The 21,434-nt window shown below is 32.0% G+C and overlaps 1 protein-coding gene across 1 annotated transcript; it reads left to right on the top strand.

Annotated features, from left to right (window-relative positions):
* Positions 1–8,592: 8,592 nt before the first annotated feature.
* Positions 8,593–10,486, top strand: LOC120120870 (probable lysophospholipase BODYGUARD 1). Its single transcript, XM_039140391.1, has 4 exons — positions 8,593–9,178; positions 9,255–9,586; positions 9,666–9,865; positions 10,141–10,486. Exons 1-4 carry the CDS (start codon positions 8,608–8,610, stop codon positions 10,469–10,471), a joined length of 1,434 nt encoding a protein of 477 aa, XP_038996322.1. The 5' UTR covers positions 8,593–8,607; the 3' UTR covers positions 10,472–10,486.
* The last annotated feature ends 10,948 nt before the right edge of the window (positions 10,487–21,434 follow it).

Here is a 21,434-nt window from a genome sequence, read left to right as displayed (position 1 = left end):
TCGATCATTTATTTTAAAACGAATGGGTTGATCGAATACCTTATTTCTTACCTGATTTGCGTCTTACCAAAGATGTGTCGGATTCGGGAGTCGGTTATAGTCAAGGAAGGGTTAGCACCCTTGAACTGGCTTTTCAGTACTACATAATTTTCAGTTGTCTTTAATTAAGAAAATTGAAAGTTTAAATTAAAAGGTAAAAATATGATCTGAATTACTTACCTCTAAAGGTTTTGAAAACGTACCCTTAAGAAGTAATGAAAAGTGTTAGAGAAAAATGGTGATGAAAATAAATAAAAATAAAGAAGAAAAATAGATGAAATAAATAATAAAAAGATAAAGTAAGTAAAAAGTAAATAGCATAATTAAAATAATGATATAGAAAATGAAAGAAATAAAATAAAGACAAATATACATAAATAAAACAAGATAAAATAAAGATAAAGAAAAATAATAAATGAATGAATAAAAAAATAAATGAAAAAATAAAAAAAGAGATAAATAAAGAATAAAATAAAAAAATAAAACGAAAAAAATATAAACAAAAAAGAAATAAAGAAATATATATATATAATAACGTATAAACAAAATATTTGAAAAATAATAATAATAATAATAATAATAAATAATATATATATATATAATAAAATATTAGAAAAATATATAGTAAGAAGAAAAATAAGGTAAAATAAATAATAAATAATAATAATAATAAAACAAAAAAATTAAAGAAAATAATAAAAATAATAAAAGAAACAAATATATATATATATATATTAATAATAAAAGGATGGAATTGAAATAAAAGTTAAATTTGAGTGTCAATTTCGAATAAATTTGGGGTTTAAATTCAATTTAGGGGTTAAAGTTAACCTTTTAAAAAATTTGGGGGACCAAATGGGAATTATCCTATTTTAATTTGAAAACACGCGGGGATCCGCTCGGGTTGGTCATGGGCATAAGTATAAAGCCAATTTTTTTTTAAAATGCTCATTTCTTTCTTCTCAAACCGAAAACAACCCCCCCCCCCCAATCCATTTTCTCTCGTTTGTTCATCCTTTTGGATGAACACGCCGCCGCTGGGTTAATGGGAACCCAGAAATCGACCACCACGCTGCCTCGCTGGCTGCCGGTCATCGACGGCGAAAGTAAAAATTTTTGCATTTTTCTCAAAGATTTTTCTTCACTCTCTTCAAATATCAAAAAGGTTTTTCGAAATAACGCCTCGGGAGGGCTAGATCTAAAAAAATAGATCTCGAATACCCTCCCTCTTCATCGGCCGATTTACCCCCTTTTTGAGTTTTTCGAGTCACAAACGAAGAACAAAGATCGCACGCAAACAAAAACCGAAATGAAATAGGTAACAAACAATACCTTTTTTATTTATATTTCAAAAAGTACAAGTGCTTCGGGTGTTGCCTTTGCTTTTTGTGTAATTTTTCGACCGTAATCGTAGTATTTGTGTGTGTATTTCGTGCTCGATTTACATCAAATTATAAGTTAAAAAAATCCTATTTTTAGACTCTGTTGAGCGTTTGATTCTGAGTATAACACTGATGTTTGTTGGCTTGCTTTTCTTGCGCCGGACGTTGCGGAGACATGAGCGGCGTGGAGTCCTCGCGGGTGGAGTGTGGCGTCGAGGGTGAGAAGAGTGAACTAGGGTTCTGGAAACCCTAGTTTTTTGGGTCAACCTTCGGTTCGAGTCTACGCCGGTTCGCGGGTCCGGTTCGTATGTTCTGGAAACGGGTCATTGTTGCTGGGTTGTGGCTTGGGCTGCTGCACCCGCGGGCTGCTAGATTTACGTGTACATGACCTTGTAATATTGGACCTGTAAAAATAAAAAATAAAATGTAAATTTATATATATTATAATTTATAATATCATATAATAATATTAATTTAAGCGGACCAAATTAAGTGTTTTCAAGGTAAACGTTAATTGCATGAATACATTTATATATGTTTTTATTGCACATATATAATTGTATTAATTGCAAAGGATTAAAAGTTATTCTCCTATGCTCGCGTGTATATGTATATATATTTAAACTTTCTATTATTTTATTATAATATATACGTATCATTAAATGTTATGATTATGTATATATGTTTTTACTATATTTACATTATATTTTACATTTATTAAATATACCTTATATTACTCACTTATATTATATTATGTACATATTATATATTTTTATTTATGAATATATATATGGCGCATTTTATTATAAATGAAAATATATTATAATAATTATTTATTAGCCTTTCCCTTAGTGTTAATTTCAAGCTAGACTTTTTTAGTCCCAATATTAGATTTTAATTATTAAACCTTTTGATTTAGATTTTTAATATTTTAGTACTAATCTAGATTACTTAGATTTTATGTCTAGTCCTTAAATTTAAACTCCTTTAAATTTGGTCCTAAACTTTTAATTTTACGAGATTTTTTTATTTGGTCCTCGCTTATGCTCGAGGTTCCGAATTAATTATTCGATAGTCCACAATTGATTAAAGTTGATTAGGATTAATATTAGAGCCTCCATCTTAGGCCTAATTTCACATTTAGTCCTTAAATTAGGAGAATTCTTAATTTGGTTCTCGCTTTTGCTCGAGGTTCCACTTTAATTATTCGAATTACAATATTTATTAAAATTAATTTAAGTTAATATTAAAGTCTTTACTTTAGATATGATTTCAATTTAGTCCTTTTAATTTAAGGAGTAATCCGAGTTGGCCCTTGTTAAATGCTCAATGGACCATATCGATTATTTGATTTAATAACAAATTAAAATTAAATAAGGTTAATATTAGAATCTACACTTCTAGGTTTATGCCTTTAGGGCATTTAATTTTCATTAAGCTAGAAAAAGCCTTTATTTTACCTTAGCTTAATTAGGATTAAATAAAAATTTGTGTGATTGCATTGTTTCTTTTAAAACCTAAGCAATGTTCACTTATTAGGGAATTAATGGTATATCCCCGCAAATATGCTCAGGGGGTGACTATTGGTGATTCCCGAAATAGGTCGGCGTCCTTTTTAAAGTCTGCATCATGATTTTCTAAAAACGAGGCAATATTCGGTTATTAGACACAATAGTTGATCTCCCACATTTACGCTTGGGAGCGAATGCTATCGGTCTCAATAAACGAATACTATTTTCAACTTTGCATCCGTAATGATTTTCAAATTAAATAAAGATCAAACTCAAAATTTATGATTTTAAATATAGGGTAATCAACTAGGTACCAAATTTTGGGCGCTTGTGGGGTGTTAATCATTCCCCACGCGTAACTGACTTCCGAACCCAATTTATGGATTTTTCACTGACCTTAAAACTTGATATTTTGATAAAAAATAAATAAAATGTTTTATTAAAATCACTCGGTTTTTATGGTGTCACAATCGCACCTTAAATGATTGGTGTCGACTCCTCACATTTTGAAATTCTTTTCAAAGAGAAAACCCCCGAGTAAGTATCGATCTTTTTCCCACCCAGACGAAAAACGGTGTCGACATATTTATATATGTGATCATTTTCAGTCATATTATTGCTTTCCTCGTCTCACTTCTTGATGTAATCCAGACAAATGGTCCGTCTGTTAAATTGGCCGCAAATTGTAGGTAAATTGGCCATTATGTGTGATACAAGTCGGCATCAATATAATAAATCAATCAAGGCCTATATGGAGAAACGCACCAACCGTATTACTACACATAAACAACAGATTAGAGGTTTTGAAACAGTAGGCCACTGGCTCATTAAGTCTTCCCATTGCCATTGTCGAAACATCATAATCACTGAAAATAACTTAGTTTGGCATCGAAATTTGCCATTATTAAGTTAAAAATTAATATAGCCTGTTAATAATCGCATAATGTTAGGCATTCCACAAATATAATATCACTGTTCGTTTCATTTACTTCCCTGCATGTGCATGCCCCCTTACCTCCCTAAAAAAGTCATTACACTTAATTGATGGATCGAAATACAAGATAAGTTATTTAAGATATAAAAACATTTATATTTAAGAACATTTTTCTGTGTAGCGTATCTTTCAAGATTTAACAAAATTTTTCATTATAAAACGGGCTTAAGAATAAGGGTGTAAATGAAGAAATATTATTTGTAAGATATTTTTCGTATAATTTATCATTCGCAATACATTAAGTTCTTCTGTTATAGAATGAGGCTCATGAATCAATAATAGTTCTAAAAAAATACTCAAAGAAGTTAGGAGGGGTGAAAATAAAAAGAGGGAGTTAAGGTGGGGTGTTTATGGATTGAGCACGGACTAATAATAGAATAGAAGTTGAGATAATTAAGGTTAATGAAATTTCTATTTAGTTAAAATTGGTTTAAAAATCTGAAAAAAATAATAAATAGCTTAAATTGATAAATTTTAAAAGTTATCATATAAGTTATTTAATTTTTTTTTGAGCTCTATTAACAATTCAATATAATCATGCTCATGAATATCTATTGGTTTACATTACAATCCACGAGTCAAGCATCACAAATTAAATCTTATAATTTTAATCATGTATAATAAGTTATAAATAAAAATCATAGTTTTTAATTAAAAAAACTGAAATTTGATTCTTTTATAATATCCTAATTTTTCAACAAATAATTCATTTTTTCCTACAGTGAAGCATTTTCATTCTTACAACCTTGTCCCAAAGTTAATTGTTTGATTTCGTGCACGTAGTGCGGTTATACTGTGCATGAAATATATCTTTGCTATTAAAGATTAGAAAAACAGCCAAAGATTTATGATCCGTCGAGATGACGTAGGCGAGTGTCACTACCAAAGAGAATATGAGAGTCATGTGGAGAAGAAATCATGCAATAGATACAAGAGGATTGAAAAACGACAAAGATGTCCATTTTTTAAATGTATGTATTTCATACTAAGGGTAAACTACAGTAATAACTAATTAACTTTTAGGGTACTTTCTCTTTGCTTAAGAGAGTTATTCGGTCATTGGATTGTTAAACTATTAACCACAATTAACATGATATGTTAAAAAATCTTAAAACAATAGCAGTCATCACTCCTTCCATTGTCGTTTTCGTCACTATTTGGTGATTTTTTTTATCGAAAAGATCACCGAACTACTCCTATTTTCATTCTTCTATTTCTTTCATTCGATATAAACTTGTCGAAAAATTTTCTATTATGCTAAAAACTCGATTAAAATTGAAAGCTAGAACTTTTTTTATCAGTCATTATAAATCATCAAATTAGTTTGAAATCAAACTATGTTAATCTTCTAGTTAAACGAAGCCTTCCTACTATTGAAATTAGTCAATGATCGTTTTGTTCATCAAAAACTTGGTCTATGCGATAACAGCCAGTCTGGAACCTTGGACGTTCTTTATATTTTTGGAGAAGAATATTTGAATATGTCATGTTAGCTTTTCTTAACGACAACTAACAACAATGACAGTAAAATAATTAAATTTAAAGTTTAATGATCACAATGTAAGTTTTAAAAGTTTGGTGACTAAAGTAAAAATATCATAAACGTTTAGTGACATCAATATCATTTACCCTTCAATTAATAAAAAGGAAAATGTTTGTAACATTAATGGTTCGCCTAAGCGCCCAGAATGAAGGTTGGGTTGCAAGAAAAACAAAACAGTAGGCAACGATGGCTGTCAATAAAGTACAGTTTTATTTTTCTCTTAATTCTTAACCCCTTTTTATAGGGTTTGAGAAAAAGGAAGAAAAACATTATTTATTATTGTCGTGCTTAATATAAGAAAAGAAAAAAAGAACATAGCCACATTCATAACTGTTTTGTAACATTTTATTGGGAAACGAAAGAATAAAACAATCTTTTCCACAAGGATGGAAAAAAGAGGAAGTTTTTTCATAAAGTTTTAAGGTAATGATAGGATAGAAATTTGGGTGAAATATGTATTGTTTTTTTTTTGTTTAGGGTTTTAGGGAATGTAAATAAAGGATCAACATTTGGGAGAATGGAGCAAGTATAACATTAATTCTTTCTTCGGAGCTTCAACCACCACCAACAGTCTTCTTCCTTGGCCAAATTGTTGTAACAATATTTGGGCAGCCTCTCTTCTCTTATTATCCTTTAATAGAAGCTCTCCCGCACTCAGATGTGGATTTATACATTAACGAATTTAAAAATAGTTTTGAAAGTAAATATATATACAAATAAGATTAAATTTTTGTACGTGAGATAAAAATAAATAAATTTTAGAATAAGTGTAATTAATAAAATGAATTTTAAAATGGAAATGTGTGTTACTAAATGTAAAAGTGTCTCAAGGTAAATTATAATTAGAACTAAAAATGGAGACGAAATCCAAATGAAATTATATGGAAGATTGAAATATATATATATATATATATGTGATAAAAAATTTGGGGGCAACTGTCCCGCCACCTACTTACATCCATCTCCTGACTAGGCCTGTAAGCGAATCAAATGCACACGAACGGAGATATGTCCATGTTCGTTCATTTAATAAATAAAAGAACACGAACATAAACGAACACAATTTTTTTGTTCATGTTCGTTCATTAAGGAATATAGTTTGTTCATGTTCGTTCATTTAATAAATAAACGAACATAAACGAACACAAACATAAACGAACACGAACATAAACGTTGGAGACCCTACCTTCCATTGTTCTTTCATGAAAAATAGTCGACAATGCAAATCAACCAAATCTACAGTGATAAATAGCGTAAGAGCTGATTAGCAGTGATGAAATGTTTGAAGATATCAGATATTTCGATCGATCTTTTAAAGATATTAAATGATTCACAGGACTTTAATTTAACGCTATAACATTTATCTTAGTGGTCCATGATTACATATGAACAATCATTTTCCACTATGTTATTCTAATAAATTCGCCGGCTAAAAGTTTTGTGACATCAATATCAGAGTTTAGTGAGATTTGTTAATAATGGTCCTTTCCGTTGGTAGAGTAGAAAATTTAACAGCATGAAGATTTCGAACGGTACAAATTGGACTACAAGGCAATAACTTAGATCCGAAATCCCTCCAATGCTACATATCGTAACTGATATTATTGCTAAACCACCATTCAAAATTTTAATGTAACTAAAGTCTACTCAGCAACTAAAGGTCACACAAGAACTATAAAAACAAAAGTTCAATGTCAAAGTATATTTTCTACTTATTAATGGGTTATTCCAGGAAAATCCATTACTTCCGCTACTACACTCTTTTTCAGAAATTGCATAGAAACTTTTATTTTGTTTTCTGACAAATTCTATATATTTTTCTCTTTACTGATGCTCATATACTTCCGATTGTTACATTTATCTTCCTATCTATTTCTAGAAAGAAGTATGATATTTTCTTAAGTTTTAGATGTAAAGATACTCGCAATAACTTTACATATCAACTATTAAGCCAAATAAAATAGAGAAAGAGATGAAAACAGACCTGTAAAACTTCATATTGCACTATAATATAACTTGTTTTGAAGCTTTCACCGATCGTCTCTACTCTCCAGTGAACACTAGGGTTTGGGAAAAAAAGGGGAAAAAAGGGGGAAAATGAATATAGGTGCGAGGTGCGTCCCATGTTAACATATTAGATTTAATCTCCAAATAAAATTAGGTTAATTATGGAGTTGATTATATGAATATCAGATTAATTAATATTTTTAAGATACTTACAAATTGGTCACCAAAATTGATTTAAGAAGATTGGGTTAAACATAAATGAACCAACATAACCGAACGAACATAAACGAGCATAATCGAATGTTTACGAACGTAAATGAACGAACGAGACCTATGTTCGTGTTCGTTCATTTAATTAAACGAACACAAAATCTTGTTCATGTTCGTTCATTTAATAAATAAACGCACATAAACGAACTTTCCGCCGCACGGTTCATGAACGATTCGCTGAACGTTCAGTTCATTTACAAGCCTACTCCTGACTATTTGGTATATTATGTACTTTTTTTGTATTATAATTTTGTAAAATATTATATATTTATTTAAACTTTTGATGTATTACTAATTATTTTTATATAAATTAGGAACCTATCATGCATTGGTCAACGATTATCTGAAAATAAGAATAAAATAAAATTTCAATAGATATTTTGATAAAAGGAAATAGATCTCTAACATAAAATATATATATATATATATAATTTATACATTTATTTGTCGATTAAGTCTTTTTATATGGTATTTGCACATTGTATTTCCGCTGCCCACTTTTCGAGACTTAAAACGCATATATGTTCTACAATTTGTTTTCTTATTCTTTTTTGGTATTACAAAAGTTTAGTGAGGCATACTTAGATCCAGTTGAGATTTATATAAGAATTTATAGATTATTTATTAAGAGCGAGGATAATAAGATTTGAATTTGACCTTACGAGGTTAAATTTCTTAAACCTTACCCCTTGTACCAACAGGTATCGGCATTTGCTTTCCTATTTATGTTGGTGTAATTTGTATATCATACAGAGAAGAAACGATGATATAGATTAGGGTTGAGGCCTTGCAATTGTTTCCCAGATATTTTAGCTCTAAAAAACCTGATCAATTCCTCGACATTGTCCTGGAAACTATGAAATGGATGTAATGTGTAAACCCAGATCGGTCCTAAAGTTCATGGGAGGAGTTGTAATTAAGACTCTGAGCTTCGTTGTCTTCTCTGTACTCGACCTTGTTGATTTCATTCTGTGTTTTGCTTACAAAGTGGCTGATTTTTGCATTGAAGCCGAGTGGAGGCCTTGTTACCGCTACCCCACTAAAGAAGCCATCACTAGCAGCGGCGGCAACAAGATATTAGTCTCCGAACAAGGGGAGTCCAAGATTGTTAGCCTCAATTCGAGCAAGTTGCAGCTCCAGGACATTTCGGATACCCTTTATTCACGTCCTTCACTAGTGACCGAGGTCTCGAAGCTCACCGTCGATGGGCTAAAGAAACTCAAGTTGGATGGTACCACCACGAAAACTTGCAAGAAGATCAAGAAACGGTCGGCGAGATCAACCTTCACCGTCAACTCCATCGTTGTGGAAACGCTTCAGGGCAAGATGGTTGGTCATATCCCTACGTGGTCTGATTGCGATTGTAAATTCTGCAATTCTTGGACGTCTTCTAGTAAAGACACCCTCTTCGTCAATGCTCAAGGACCAAAGGGTAAAATGCTTATGGTCGACACTGCTAAATTCATCATATTACTGTTAACTTGCTATTGGATTTGTTGTGGTTTCAGATAATAAAGCACGTGAAGATGTGATATTCATCCATGGCTTCATTTCATCATCAGCATTTTGGACTGAAACTTTATTCCCCAACTTTTCAAGCACTGCTAAATCAACTTACAGGTTCTTGGCAGTTGATCTGCTGGGTTTTGGGAGAAGTCCTAAGCCAGCCGATTCTCTTTACACCTTAAGTGAGCATGTGGACATGATTGAAAAATCCGTGCTTGAAGATTACAAAGTTAAATCTTTCCACATTGTGGCTCATTCCTTAGGCTGCATCTTAGCCCTTGCTATAGCTGTTAAACACCCTGGATCAGTCAAGTCTCTAACACTACTCACACCGGTAAATTTCTTTTCGTTTTACCAATTGTACATAAAAGGGTTACCAATTAATAGGAAATGTCATACATGCAAATCGGCAGCCATACTATCCGGTACCAAAGGGTGAAGCAACAACACAATATGTTATGAGAAAATTAGCGCCACGACGAGTGTGGCCGGTTATGGCGTTTTGTGCATCTCTGGCTTGCTGGTACGAGCACATCAGCAGGACGATTTGTCTTGTCATATGCAAGAATCATCGGCTTTGGGAATTTCTCACCAAACTTGTCACCAGAAACAGTTAACCTGAATTCCGTCAATCCTAATCATTCCTAACACCTCAAACTCGAGTCCTGTCCACCCAAACAACCTTAACAACAATTCTATACACTAAAACAGCCGACACTTACTGTTTCGGTCTTAAATTGTATTATATATTTTAAATTTTATTTTAGTCAAAATTTTTGCCCATTATTATATTTCAATCTATTTCAGTCAATGTCTGTCTATGTTTATTGATAATTGACCTTCATCTACCATATGTGCCTTCAATTTCAATGCATTTCTTTTATGTAGGGTGAGGACATACCTGATGGAAGGTTTCTTTTGCCACACACATAACGCTGCCTGGCATACACTTCACAACATTATTTGTGGCACAGCCACTAAGCTCGACCGTTACTTGGACGTCGTTCGCAACCGACTGGATTGCAATATCACCATATTCCACGGAGAAGACGACCAAGTAATCCCAGTCAAGTGTAGCTACGATGTCCAAAGAAAAATCCCTCGTGCTCGAGTTAAGGTTGCTGAAAATAAAGACCACATTACGATTGTTGTCGGCAGACAAAAGACGTTTGCCAGGGAACTCGAGGAGATTTGGAATACATCATCAACAAGTAATTAAAGACCCTTTAATTAGCTTGGAGTATTTTCTTCGATTGGGACCAAATTAAAGGGGAAGGAAAGTGAAATCGCTTTGTGCGAAGTGCGTTTAACATTAAATCCTCAAGACATGTGAAGTCAGTCTATGTTTTTTCGGGTTGTAAAAATACTTAATTAATTGTAACCATATGAAGTTCTATAAGATGATCAAACACTGTGTCCATGTAAACAATTACCCAATCTTTTTATTTTTGGCTTAAATGTACCATTACTCCCTTTATTATATCATTTGTATCGAATTGTCTCTCAAAGTATTTTTTTGGACGTTTTATCTCCTAAAATTTAAATCGTTACTTTATTTGTCCTAAACAGTTAACTCCGTTAAAAAATAAGGGTAAATTACATATTTAATCATTTAACTATTGTCATGGTTTCGTTTTGCTCACCTAACTATTTTGGTCACCCAATTATCATTTTATTTTCAAAATCATCACTATACATGCAAAATAGTCCTTAGCAACTCTTCTTCTCCGGTGCCCGCCCAACATTCTCCATGAAAAACTAAATACAAATAAAAAAATACCTTACAAAAAAAAGCATGCAATTCTTCTCCGCTTCATCTTCTTTTCCAAAACCCAACTTTCCTCTCTTTTCTTCTCCTTAAAACCCCAAAAAAGAAACTTATTAAAATCGCATTGTCCCTTTAAAACTTGCTTCTCCCTCATCGATGCAACACTACTTATAACTTCCCCTCTCTCCTGGTCGTAGAGATGCACATATAATGAGTAATCAACAAGCTTCAAAGCTTCAAAGCACTAGCTTTTGGAGAGTGCCATCGTTGAGACTCATTTACTGCATTTTTTGCTAACCATTTTGAATGCAACTCTTTTTCTTTTGTTCGACAACATTAAGCTGCTGACTTGCTAAAAATGCTCACAATTTTTCAGACAAAATATTAGGAGATGTACTTCCTTACACTAGTGTAAGTGTTATACTTTTTATTTTATTTTATTCACTTACATCGGTAAAATTATGTGTTAAATGCAATTACAAAAACTCGAAATGATCACATTCTGTTTTACATCAATAAAGTACCACAAATAGTTTCCATACATAAAAGTTACAATCTAATTCCATACATAATAATTTTATGTTGATTGTAAGTGCAACGTAATTTAACAAAAGTCCACAAAAATATTCAAAGTTTACCTAATTTCAAACACATAAAAAATATAACAAGAAAAAGCAAAAATCCTATTGTAACTTCCTCTTTAATACAAATTAGTGTATAAACTTTGAATTTTTTTGTGAAGTTTTTTGAAATTATTATGTATGGAATCATATTGTAATTTTTATGCATGAAAACTTTTTGTGGTGCTTTATTGATGTAAAACATAATGTAATATTTCTAACCTTTTGTAACTGTACTTGACACATACTTATATCGGTGTATGTGAATAAAATAAAAAAGTGTAACACATAACACATTTACAAAGAGTTGGTTTTAGGGGATCCACTAGATAAGGCGATACCAAATGTGTATCAAAGAGTTGTTGAAACAACTCCTAATACATCATTGAAATAAGGTTAAATTTGCCTTGGATGTTTTGATAATATAGTTGTCGTTGACTTTGGTCGTAAAATAGTGATGGCTTTTCCAAAACCATAGGTGCTCACATTGTTGACTTCCCCTTCTTTATTCTTTGGGGTTTGCCTCCTATGGGATTTGCCTCCTTTAATCTCTCCTTGTTTAAAGGCCATCTCAACCATCTCTCCCGCCATCGTGATATCAGTGAAGCTCCCGGAAGTGATTGACACTTGACCAAGTGTCCAAAGAAATGAGCTTTGTGAGTGTGCACAAAGGGTTTCCTTGTTGCTTTCTCATTCAAGGTGGGATGAACTTGTACGGCGATGACTTTCCATCGTTGTGCATATTGCTTGAAGATCTCGTTAGGCTTCTTTTTCATTCCCTTTAGTATCACTTGGTTAGGTCTCATATTATTCACGTGTTTGTATTATTCTAGGAAAAACCTAACAAGATCCCTCCACAACCTAATGTGGACTCAATTCAGTTGATTATACCAACAGATCATTGAGCCCATCAAACTCTCCTAGAAGCAATGAATCATGAGTTGATCATTCCCTATATGCCTTGTCATTTTCCGACAGAACATTATGATATGAACGGAGGTACATCTATTCCCATCAAATTTTAAAAGTCTGGGACTTTGAACTTAGGGGGAAGGATTAGGTATGGGACCAAGCTCAGCTTTAAGACATCGATCCCAAAAATAAAGGAAAAAGAATATAGGCCGATTTCTTCTTTGTGTACACCTATTTGAGAATTCCTATAGGTTCGACATTATTTCGATTCGGGTAGATTTCTAGGGTATATTACACGTATGGTTTCAGCTCTAAGGTCAAAGGTACTCGAATTATCCTCATTGGCCCCCCTTTGGGCTTACGAGACCCTAGATCCTAAACCTATCACAGACATATATGGATCAAGTTAAATTCGAGAAGATACACATTGTTATGCCAAACATGGAGAAACATATCCCACAAAAACATAAGGTGTGGACCCTTAATGTTACTTGCTAAGCATGACAGAATGAAACATTTCCTACAAAGGCATTTCTTTCACCCTCAGTTAAAAGGGACAACCCAAAAATAAGGTTTATGTTGTGCAAATGTAGTGAGTGTGTGAAGAGAAATCTACCAACCTTTAGCAAACACTTACATGCAAATCTTGAACAAAAACCAATCCAATTAATAATCTGAAAGATCATGAATACACACATCAGTATGAACAATCAAAAGTATGCATAAGCCATTATGCTTTTAAAAATGAATGTAAACAAACAAGCACAATCAAAGGGATCAGAAATTAAATTAAGTTTAATCCATAGTTTCCATTGCAAAGACAATAATTAATCGAATAATGGGACGACTTAGTAAAATCCCCAGCGAAGTCGCCTAGCTTTCAAAACGTCCCGAAAAATTGAGAAATTAATTTCAAGAGTTCATTTTAACTAAAATTAGGTTTTTCTTTTAACAATAAAAAAATATGGTTTGAAGGAGTCGTCACCAATATTTGTTTAGGATGTGATTGGATCACCCAAGAATGTTCTATTATTTTAATAAAATCTTAATTTTAAAATGAGTTCGGTTTTTCAAAAAATGAGTTCGGTAGTGAATTACGTGAGGGGAAAGATTAGCACGCCCCACAACGCTAAAAAATGAGTACCTAATCAATTAATTATTGTCTTTGCAATGTAATTTATATATTCAGGCTTGATTTAATTAATGATCCCCTTTAGTTAAATAAATACAATGTTATTTAACCTATTAAAATATTAGAGAAACAATTAACAATTCTTGTATTTAACTAGAGAAAGTTAATCACCTAATATAAGGTAGAGTGACATCCCTATCATTTCCAACTAAAGCAGTAAATCCCCAATTTTTTATCAAAAATTTTAAGTTAAATTGTTAACATTTCAACGTTTCAAACCGAAGGAAAACACCACCTAATATAAGGTAGAGTGGAGTGGAGATTTTCCCTTATTGAGAAGGAAACAAGAAATATTATAATCATTTTATTCATTTATCTAAAGTTATGCGACCAAAAAAAGTTTTATTAATGGAAATTATCGGGCCTTTAAGATAGCTAGGGGATGTTCGAATAATTAAAAGTACTGAAGCTAAATCTCCGAATAGGGTCAATAGATTCATTTTCAATAAGTCTAAATATAGAAACATATCCCTTTGTACCCTCCTCATCAATTTTAAAATTTATATTTTTTATGATTTCATTGGAGGATACCCACTCATTTTAATTATCGAATAAAACTACCCAAGTAGATTATGATAACTCTTTTCGATAATTTTAAGTAAATGTGCATTAACTTTTAATTCATTATTGAAAATTTTTAGTAATGTGGATGAGACTATCATGCTTATCGAAATATAATGACATGCAATCAGAAGAATTCCATAAAATAATACATGATGATTTAATTAAAAATTGAATTAATTAACAATGTTATAATTAAAAACCAAAGTTAATTAATCATTCTTGTTAATCTATGTCACCAAATTGATTAATGAAAATCACACAATTAAGAATATACCTACTATTTTAAAAAAATTATAAAATTAATTAATTATCAAACATGATTGTATGAATAAAAAAACAAATAACATGAATAAGGGATTTAATTGAATAAAAATAATAAAATTATATTGACCTAATTACAAATTTAGGGTCTAATTTAGGGTTTAACGATCAAAATGAATTACGTGTCAAAATATAGAAACTACAAAAATAATTTAAGTATTTATTAATTACACATTTACATCTTATAAACACCTCTAAAGTTCCCTTTTCTAATTCATTTTAACTTTCCACCCTTAAAAAAAAACTCTCCCAAATGCTCTCAATTGAGCTTCCCTCCATTTCCAAAATCTGACCGTGCATTTCGTCGCTCGTCGCTGTGGGCACCACCCACGTTGGCTAAAATTCTAAAAGTTAACATATTCTAACTTTATCTTATCCCTCATCCCAATTTCAACAACCAAAACTCTTAAAATCGTCCCGATCGTCTATATCTAAATGAAAAACTCACGACCCTTACCTTTCTCCAACGATCATTCGAGTTGTCAGTGATGTTTCTGTACTCTGATGACCGTCCTCGAGTAAAAAATCCCTTCCATGAAAAAATCTAAGTTCTCTCATTTCTTTTTCTCAATTTCTTTTTATTTTCAGTTCAAATCCTATAACTCATGTCCCATTATTTGTGTTTTACTGGCTCATATAGCTATAATGGTGAGACCAATTTTCTCCCTAGAAATTTCAAATCCCCATTCAAATGGATCTTCTTCCCTTTTTGTTCGACGATGTGTTGTAATTTCCCTAAAAAAAGGAGTTATGTTTCTTCTTTTAAATCAACTTGTGCCATGCATGATTCATTTGTTTTGGGATTTGATTTCTTTTCCATTTTGATTTGTGTTTGAATATTGACCAATTCGGTCATGTTTCCATTTTTGAATGATTTGTTGCCGAAGATTTGGGAAAAGATTTATTTGATTCTATTCATGTTTCGATTTGAAGGCCAATATAGATTGAAAATGCTTTCTGTCCAGGGTGTGTTTCACATTTGGGGCTATTTCACTGTCACGTGACCTTCACGCTTCGTTGACTGGCCAGTCAGTGACCTTCAATTCTCCTGGTGAAATATGGACCGTTCGATCAAGGGGCCAGATCCAATAGCCCGTGATGAGTTGTACGCGTGTTATAAATTTTAAGGTTTAGAACACTAAGTGTTTACACGATAAGGACCATCTAATCAAAGCCTAATCCAATGGTTATAAGTTGTGCGGTGTTGGGAACCTTTGGCATGAAACCTTAACTGGAGCAGGCTTCTCTGTTGGGCTTCGATTAGATTTAATTGTTAGTTCAAGCAAGTTTATTCTAATGGGCTTCAATTATTGGAATTGTTGGACCTTAGCTGCCGGATTTCCTTTGGACCGTTCGAACTGGACCTTAGACTTTGACCTGACCTAAAAACAAAACAAAAAGTAAAAATAATTTTAATAATAATAATATAAACACATATCGCTATAACAATATATATATATATATATATATTTAAATACTATAACATATTTTAATATTATATATATATATAATATATTATATATTTTCAAGTGTAATATACAATATAATATTATATATATAATATATTATCAAATATATACTATATACTTTATATATACTATATCATTAAAAAATGATTAATATGGGGTATGGACAAGCCACTATATATTCAAAGATAAACTCAACCTTTCGATATTTTGAACGCTCATGCCCCTAGCATCTATGGTACTCAAACTCATGTCCTGAAGGAATAAAAACAATTCCTTTACCACGGAGGCGACTTGGTTCGTTCTATATCATAAAAAATAAATATTATATATATACTATAATATACAACAAAATTATATTATACTATATATAATATAATATATAATATACAAATAATCTAAAATAATAAAATACCAGTATAAAATCGAAATAAATTCTTGGATAAAAATAGGTGTCGACACGGCTGGACTGGACTAGTTCGACTCAAATCGATTTAGACCGGTTCAAAAAAAATTCTCCATTGACTACAAACAACGCCCACGCCTAGGGAGCAACACGTAGGGTGCATGTGGCGACTACGGTCATCGGTTTTCCACCAAATTTTCCATAATTAAATTTTAGGTTGCAAGGAGTCTCTTACCAAGGTTGATTTGTGGCGGTGAGCGGTGGAGACAAGGGTTTAATAAAACCCAAACCTTTCCTACTCTCACTCTTGCAAACGATGAGGACGTGAAGAGCAAAAAGTCACCGGTAAGATAGAAATGGCGAAATGAACAACTTGGAGTTGACAGTGCACTTTACGATAACCTAGGCGTTGATAAAACGACACAAAACCGACGATAGAGGAAAAATAAAGAAAAAAAGAGAGCAATTGGGGTGTTTATCATGAGAAAGAGAGGAAAAGAAAGAAAAGAAATGGGTATTCAAATACCCAAACTTCTGGGTTATTTACAAAATAAGTCCTAAAATACCTAAAGACTTGGAATCAAGCACCAAAATTTCACAAAGATATCAATTCAATTTCACTTTAATTTTTTTTTAAAAAAAATTAACTTGTAAATTGGGTTGTGACAAATCTCCCTCTTAAGAAAATTTCGACCTTGAGATTTTTATTGATAGAAAAAGATGAGGAAACAACATCCTCACAGACTCTTGAGTCTCCCAAGTGCCTTCGCAAGGCTATCTCCTTCCTAGAACTTGATCCTCATAGGAAATAATCTATAAGCTTTTTCTCTTAAGTCAAATTAGATCTTAAATCAATATTCTCTATAGAAACAACATAGGGTGGACCAGGACAATAACACCTCATCATGAAGACACAAACGACATTAGTAAAATACTCAAGCTCTAGCGGTATCTCACACTGATATGCAACTAGTCCTACTAGTTATAGAATTCCACAAGGTCTAATGAACCTCAACCACAATAAATGATCATCCGAACTGTATAACACCCCAAATTTCGGGCTAGTAGTTTCAGGTTTACCTGAGAGATTTATTGACCTCGTGAAGTTCATAATTAAAGTCGTTGGGCTGGGTGTTATCTTAATTGGGTTGAAATTGAGCCCAATTAGTTATAAAAGAAGGTTTTTAAACTATAGAAAGATAAGGGATGACCTATAGTACAATTACCCTATTTTTAAAAAGATGAAAGCTTTTATCTATTTCATTTCATTCTTCTATTCATTTCATTCTCATTTCCCCTCTCATTTTTCTTCTTCAGGTTCCATAGCTCAAAGGTAAGTTATTGATCCTTTTTCATACTTTAAAATTGTCCATAATCCTAACTAGCACTAGAAGAGAGTGTTGGTTGGCTAATGGAGCTTCATTTTGGGATTCTAACATCAATATAGTGTATTTATAAACTTTTTTGGTTTTAAGGCTTTCATAAGCATGATGATTTGTTAAGATTTGGGTATTTGAGTATTTTAGGGTTTATGCTTGATTTTATGAGTAGGTGAAATTTTTTATGTAAAGCATGTGTTTTAATGACATTTTATGACCCTAAGTAACTTCTTAAAGCTTTAGCACATGATTAGAAACTAAACTAAGATCTTTAGGGTGATTTTTTTTGGTGTTATACGAGCCTAAATAAGACATTTCTGGGTTCGAGTATCAATATTGGATGAACAATATTGATACTGCTAGGATGGATTTTGGGTAACTTTAGATGGGAGTATCATTACTATTAGGGAAAGTATCGATAATGCCCCTACAATATTGATATTGAGGGTTTCTAATATCAATTTTGGGTTAATGTTTAACAAACAGAAGCTATTTTTGGTACTGATACTCATGGGGGTACCAATACTTGACTATATGGTATTATTATATGGTTAAATTTGACCTCGTTATGGCCTCTAAGAGTTAGGGATGATCTGAAATGGTGGAACTTAGTCCAAGATTGACATAAATGACCAAGGGGGACTAAAAGCACTCGTATAAGTGGGTTACAACTGAAGTAACCATACCAAGCATAATACGTTCAAGTATCTTTAGTCGAGCACATATCGAATAATTAAGAATTTGGATCATTGCAGAGGATTTACCAACAAGTGGTACTATAAATAAGTCAAATTAAGTAATAGCGAAAATCGAGTACTTCAGGAACTTCAATGAACTGAGAACGGATAAGTCGTTCCTCTAATTTAAGTGGTATTGAAGAGAAGTGCGATAAGAGCGAATAGAGTGTCGCTACCCAGTAATAAACCAGAGTTAAGTATTGGACTAGTTAATATTTCAGCTAGTGATCAACAAATGCAGTAATTGTCGTAAAATTATGAAACACATAGAGACCTCTTTAAAGACCAAAGTGACTAAAATTCCCATAAATAATGGATGACCAGAATATGAAAGATTAATAAACTAACAAAGGTAACAAACAAATAAACCCTTACATAACTATCTAAATAAAAAAGAGCAAGATAGTAGTTACTAAGAGGATGATCTCACTTTAGTGTGTCCAACTATTTTAGGGTGTACTCAGGTTACCTTAGTTGCCATATAGGGGTATTGTTAGTGTTATGTGGCCTTAGGGCCCTCAGTCATGCATGTTGTCGTAACCGTCTTTCGGTTGGGCCCCATAATTGGGTTTCGACTTGAAAAATGTGGATTGGGAGTCGCCATCGATCATTTATTTAAAACAAATGGGTTGATCGGATACCCTATTTTTTACATGATCTGTGTCTTTCCAAAGATGTGTCGGGTTCGGGAGTCGGTTACGGTCAAGGAAGGATTAGCACCATTGAACCGCCCTTTCAGTACTACGTAATTTTCAGTTGTCTTTGATTAAGAAAATTCCAAGTTAAATTAAAAGGTAAAATTTGATCCGAATTACTTACCCTTAATGAGTTTACGCAAATACCCTTAAAAAATTAAAATAAGATGTTAAAAGAAAATAATAATAATAAAAGAAAGTAACAAAACTAAAGAGTAAACCAAGGAAATAAATGAAACCAATAATAATAAACATAAAATAATTGGATGAAACAAATATAAAAAAAATAAAATTGAATAAAATAAAATAAATGAAGAAAAATATATATATACAAAAAATAATAAAAAAGGTAAAGTGTTTTTTAAAAAAAGAAAAATAATAATAAGAGCAAAGAAACTAAAAACATAATGAAAATAAATAAATAGTATAAATAAAATAATAAAATAAAAATATATATAAAAATATAAAAATATATGTATAATATAATAAAATACTAAATAGTAACAATAATAATAAATAAATGAAAAATAAATTTACATATAATATTAACTAAAAAAATAGTAATCATAGAAATATAAAATAAAATGAAGTAAGAATATATATATATAACGTTAGGAAAATATAGTAAAAAACATAGTAAATAGGTAAACATAGATAAAAAAATAATAATATAATATATATATATATATATATATATATATAATAGGAAAATAATATAATATAACGCAAAGAAAAATGAAAAAAATTATAATAAATAAATAAATAAAATATAATTAAATATATATATATATATACATATAAATAATAAGGGTTAAATTAAAATAAAAAATGAATTAGGGGTCAAAACTAAAAGTCAATCGAAGAAAAAAACAATAAAACACGCGGATCTACACGACTCGTTTATAAAAATCTGAATAGTTTTTCAAGAACACAAGCCTCGGGGACTAGATCTACAAAAATAGATCTCGAAAATGCCCCCGTTCATCGGGCAAAAACACTTCTCTCAGTTTTCTTTCGAATCAAAACGCAGCAAGGGTAAGGAAAAATAACATGCGAAGGTATGAACTTTACCTTTCAAAATATAAATGCTTCGAAAAATGACTACGAGTTGCTTGTAATTTTTTGCTTGGTATTTCGTATATCCTCTTCCGATTGTGTTACAATAGTGAGTTACAATGACTATTTATAATGTTTGTGGATCCTATCTTTAGGAGTTTAAATAATAGTAGAATTCTATCCTATTTTTAGGAGTTTGAATCCTAGCAAAATTATATCCTATTTTTAGGAGTTTGAATCCTAGTAGGACGAAAAGGTGTGTTGACAGCTGCCCCTCTTTGCCCATAGTCATATAACAGGGATAGGGCAAAGATTAAAAGATACACTTTTCGTTCAGTGGAGTTGAAAATAGACTCTGATGTTTCAATAACTCCCTGTCGAATTGAGTTACGGATGACTCCTCCATCGTGAAGTCGAGTTCATCTTCAAATGATATGAAATTGAAGCTGTAGTTCGGAATTTGAATCAGCACGTGGCTTCCCGTTGCCATTCGGTCTTCTTCTCGGTTTAAAGACCTTGGATCGAAATCGAACTCAAAAATCTTCATTGACAGATAGCTTTTTCTTGACTTAAGCTATGCTGCTTGAAAATGGTTGCTTGTCACTCAGGCACGGCTAACACAGGTCCTCTTCTCGACTTGAAAACCTCGACTGCAACCGAAAAATAGTGCGATTGATGTGTCATCGAGCTGAATGGAATCGAATTCGACAATTTTGATGGCAGATAACCCTTCTAGCCTTGAGTTATGTTGTAAATGATGTGCCTTGGAGCTGAGCGTAGTCAAACTCGAAGGTCTTTGTTGACAGATAATCCTTCTTTGAGTTGGATATCCCTCGTCGTGAAGTTGAAATCCAATCTAAAAATGGATGATGCTTGTGTGCACGATTCCCTTCATCGTGAAGTTGAAACCGCGGGTGACCCTTTCGTCGTGAAGTTGAGCCTAGAATTGGATATCCTTCGTCGTGAAGTTGAAATCCAAGTAAGAAGCATTGTTCCGAGTCCAATATCCTCCGTCATGAAGTTGAAATTGGCTCTGGAATCAGGAAATTATTTGTTGACAACCAGC

This window comes from Hibiscus syriacus, unplaced genomic scaffold (genome assembly GCF_006381635.1).
Source record: "Hibiscus syriacus cultivar Baekdansim isolate YM2019G1 unplaced genomic scaffold, ASM638163v2 tig00110348_pilon, whole genome shotgun sequence".
NCBI lineage: Eukaryota > Viridiplantae > Streptophyta > Magnoliopsida > Malvales > Malvaceae > Hibiscus > Hibiscus syriacus.
Note: the sequence above shows the minus strand (reverse complement) of the source record. Positions and strands in the feature narration are given on the sequence as shown.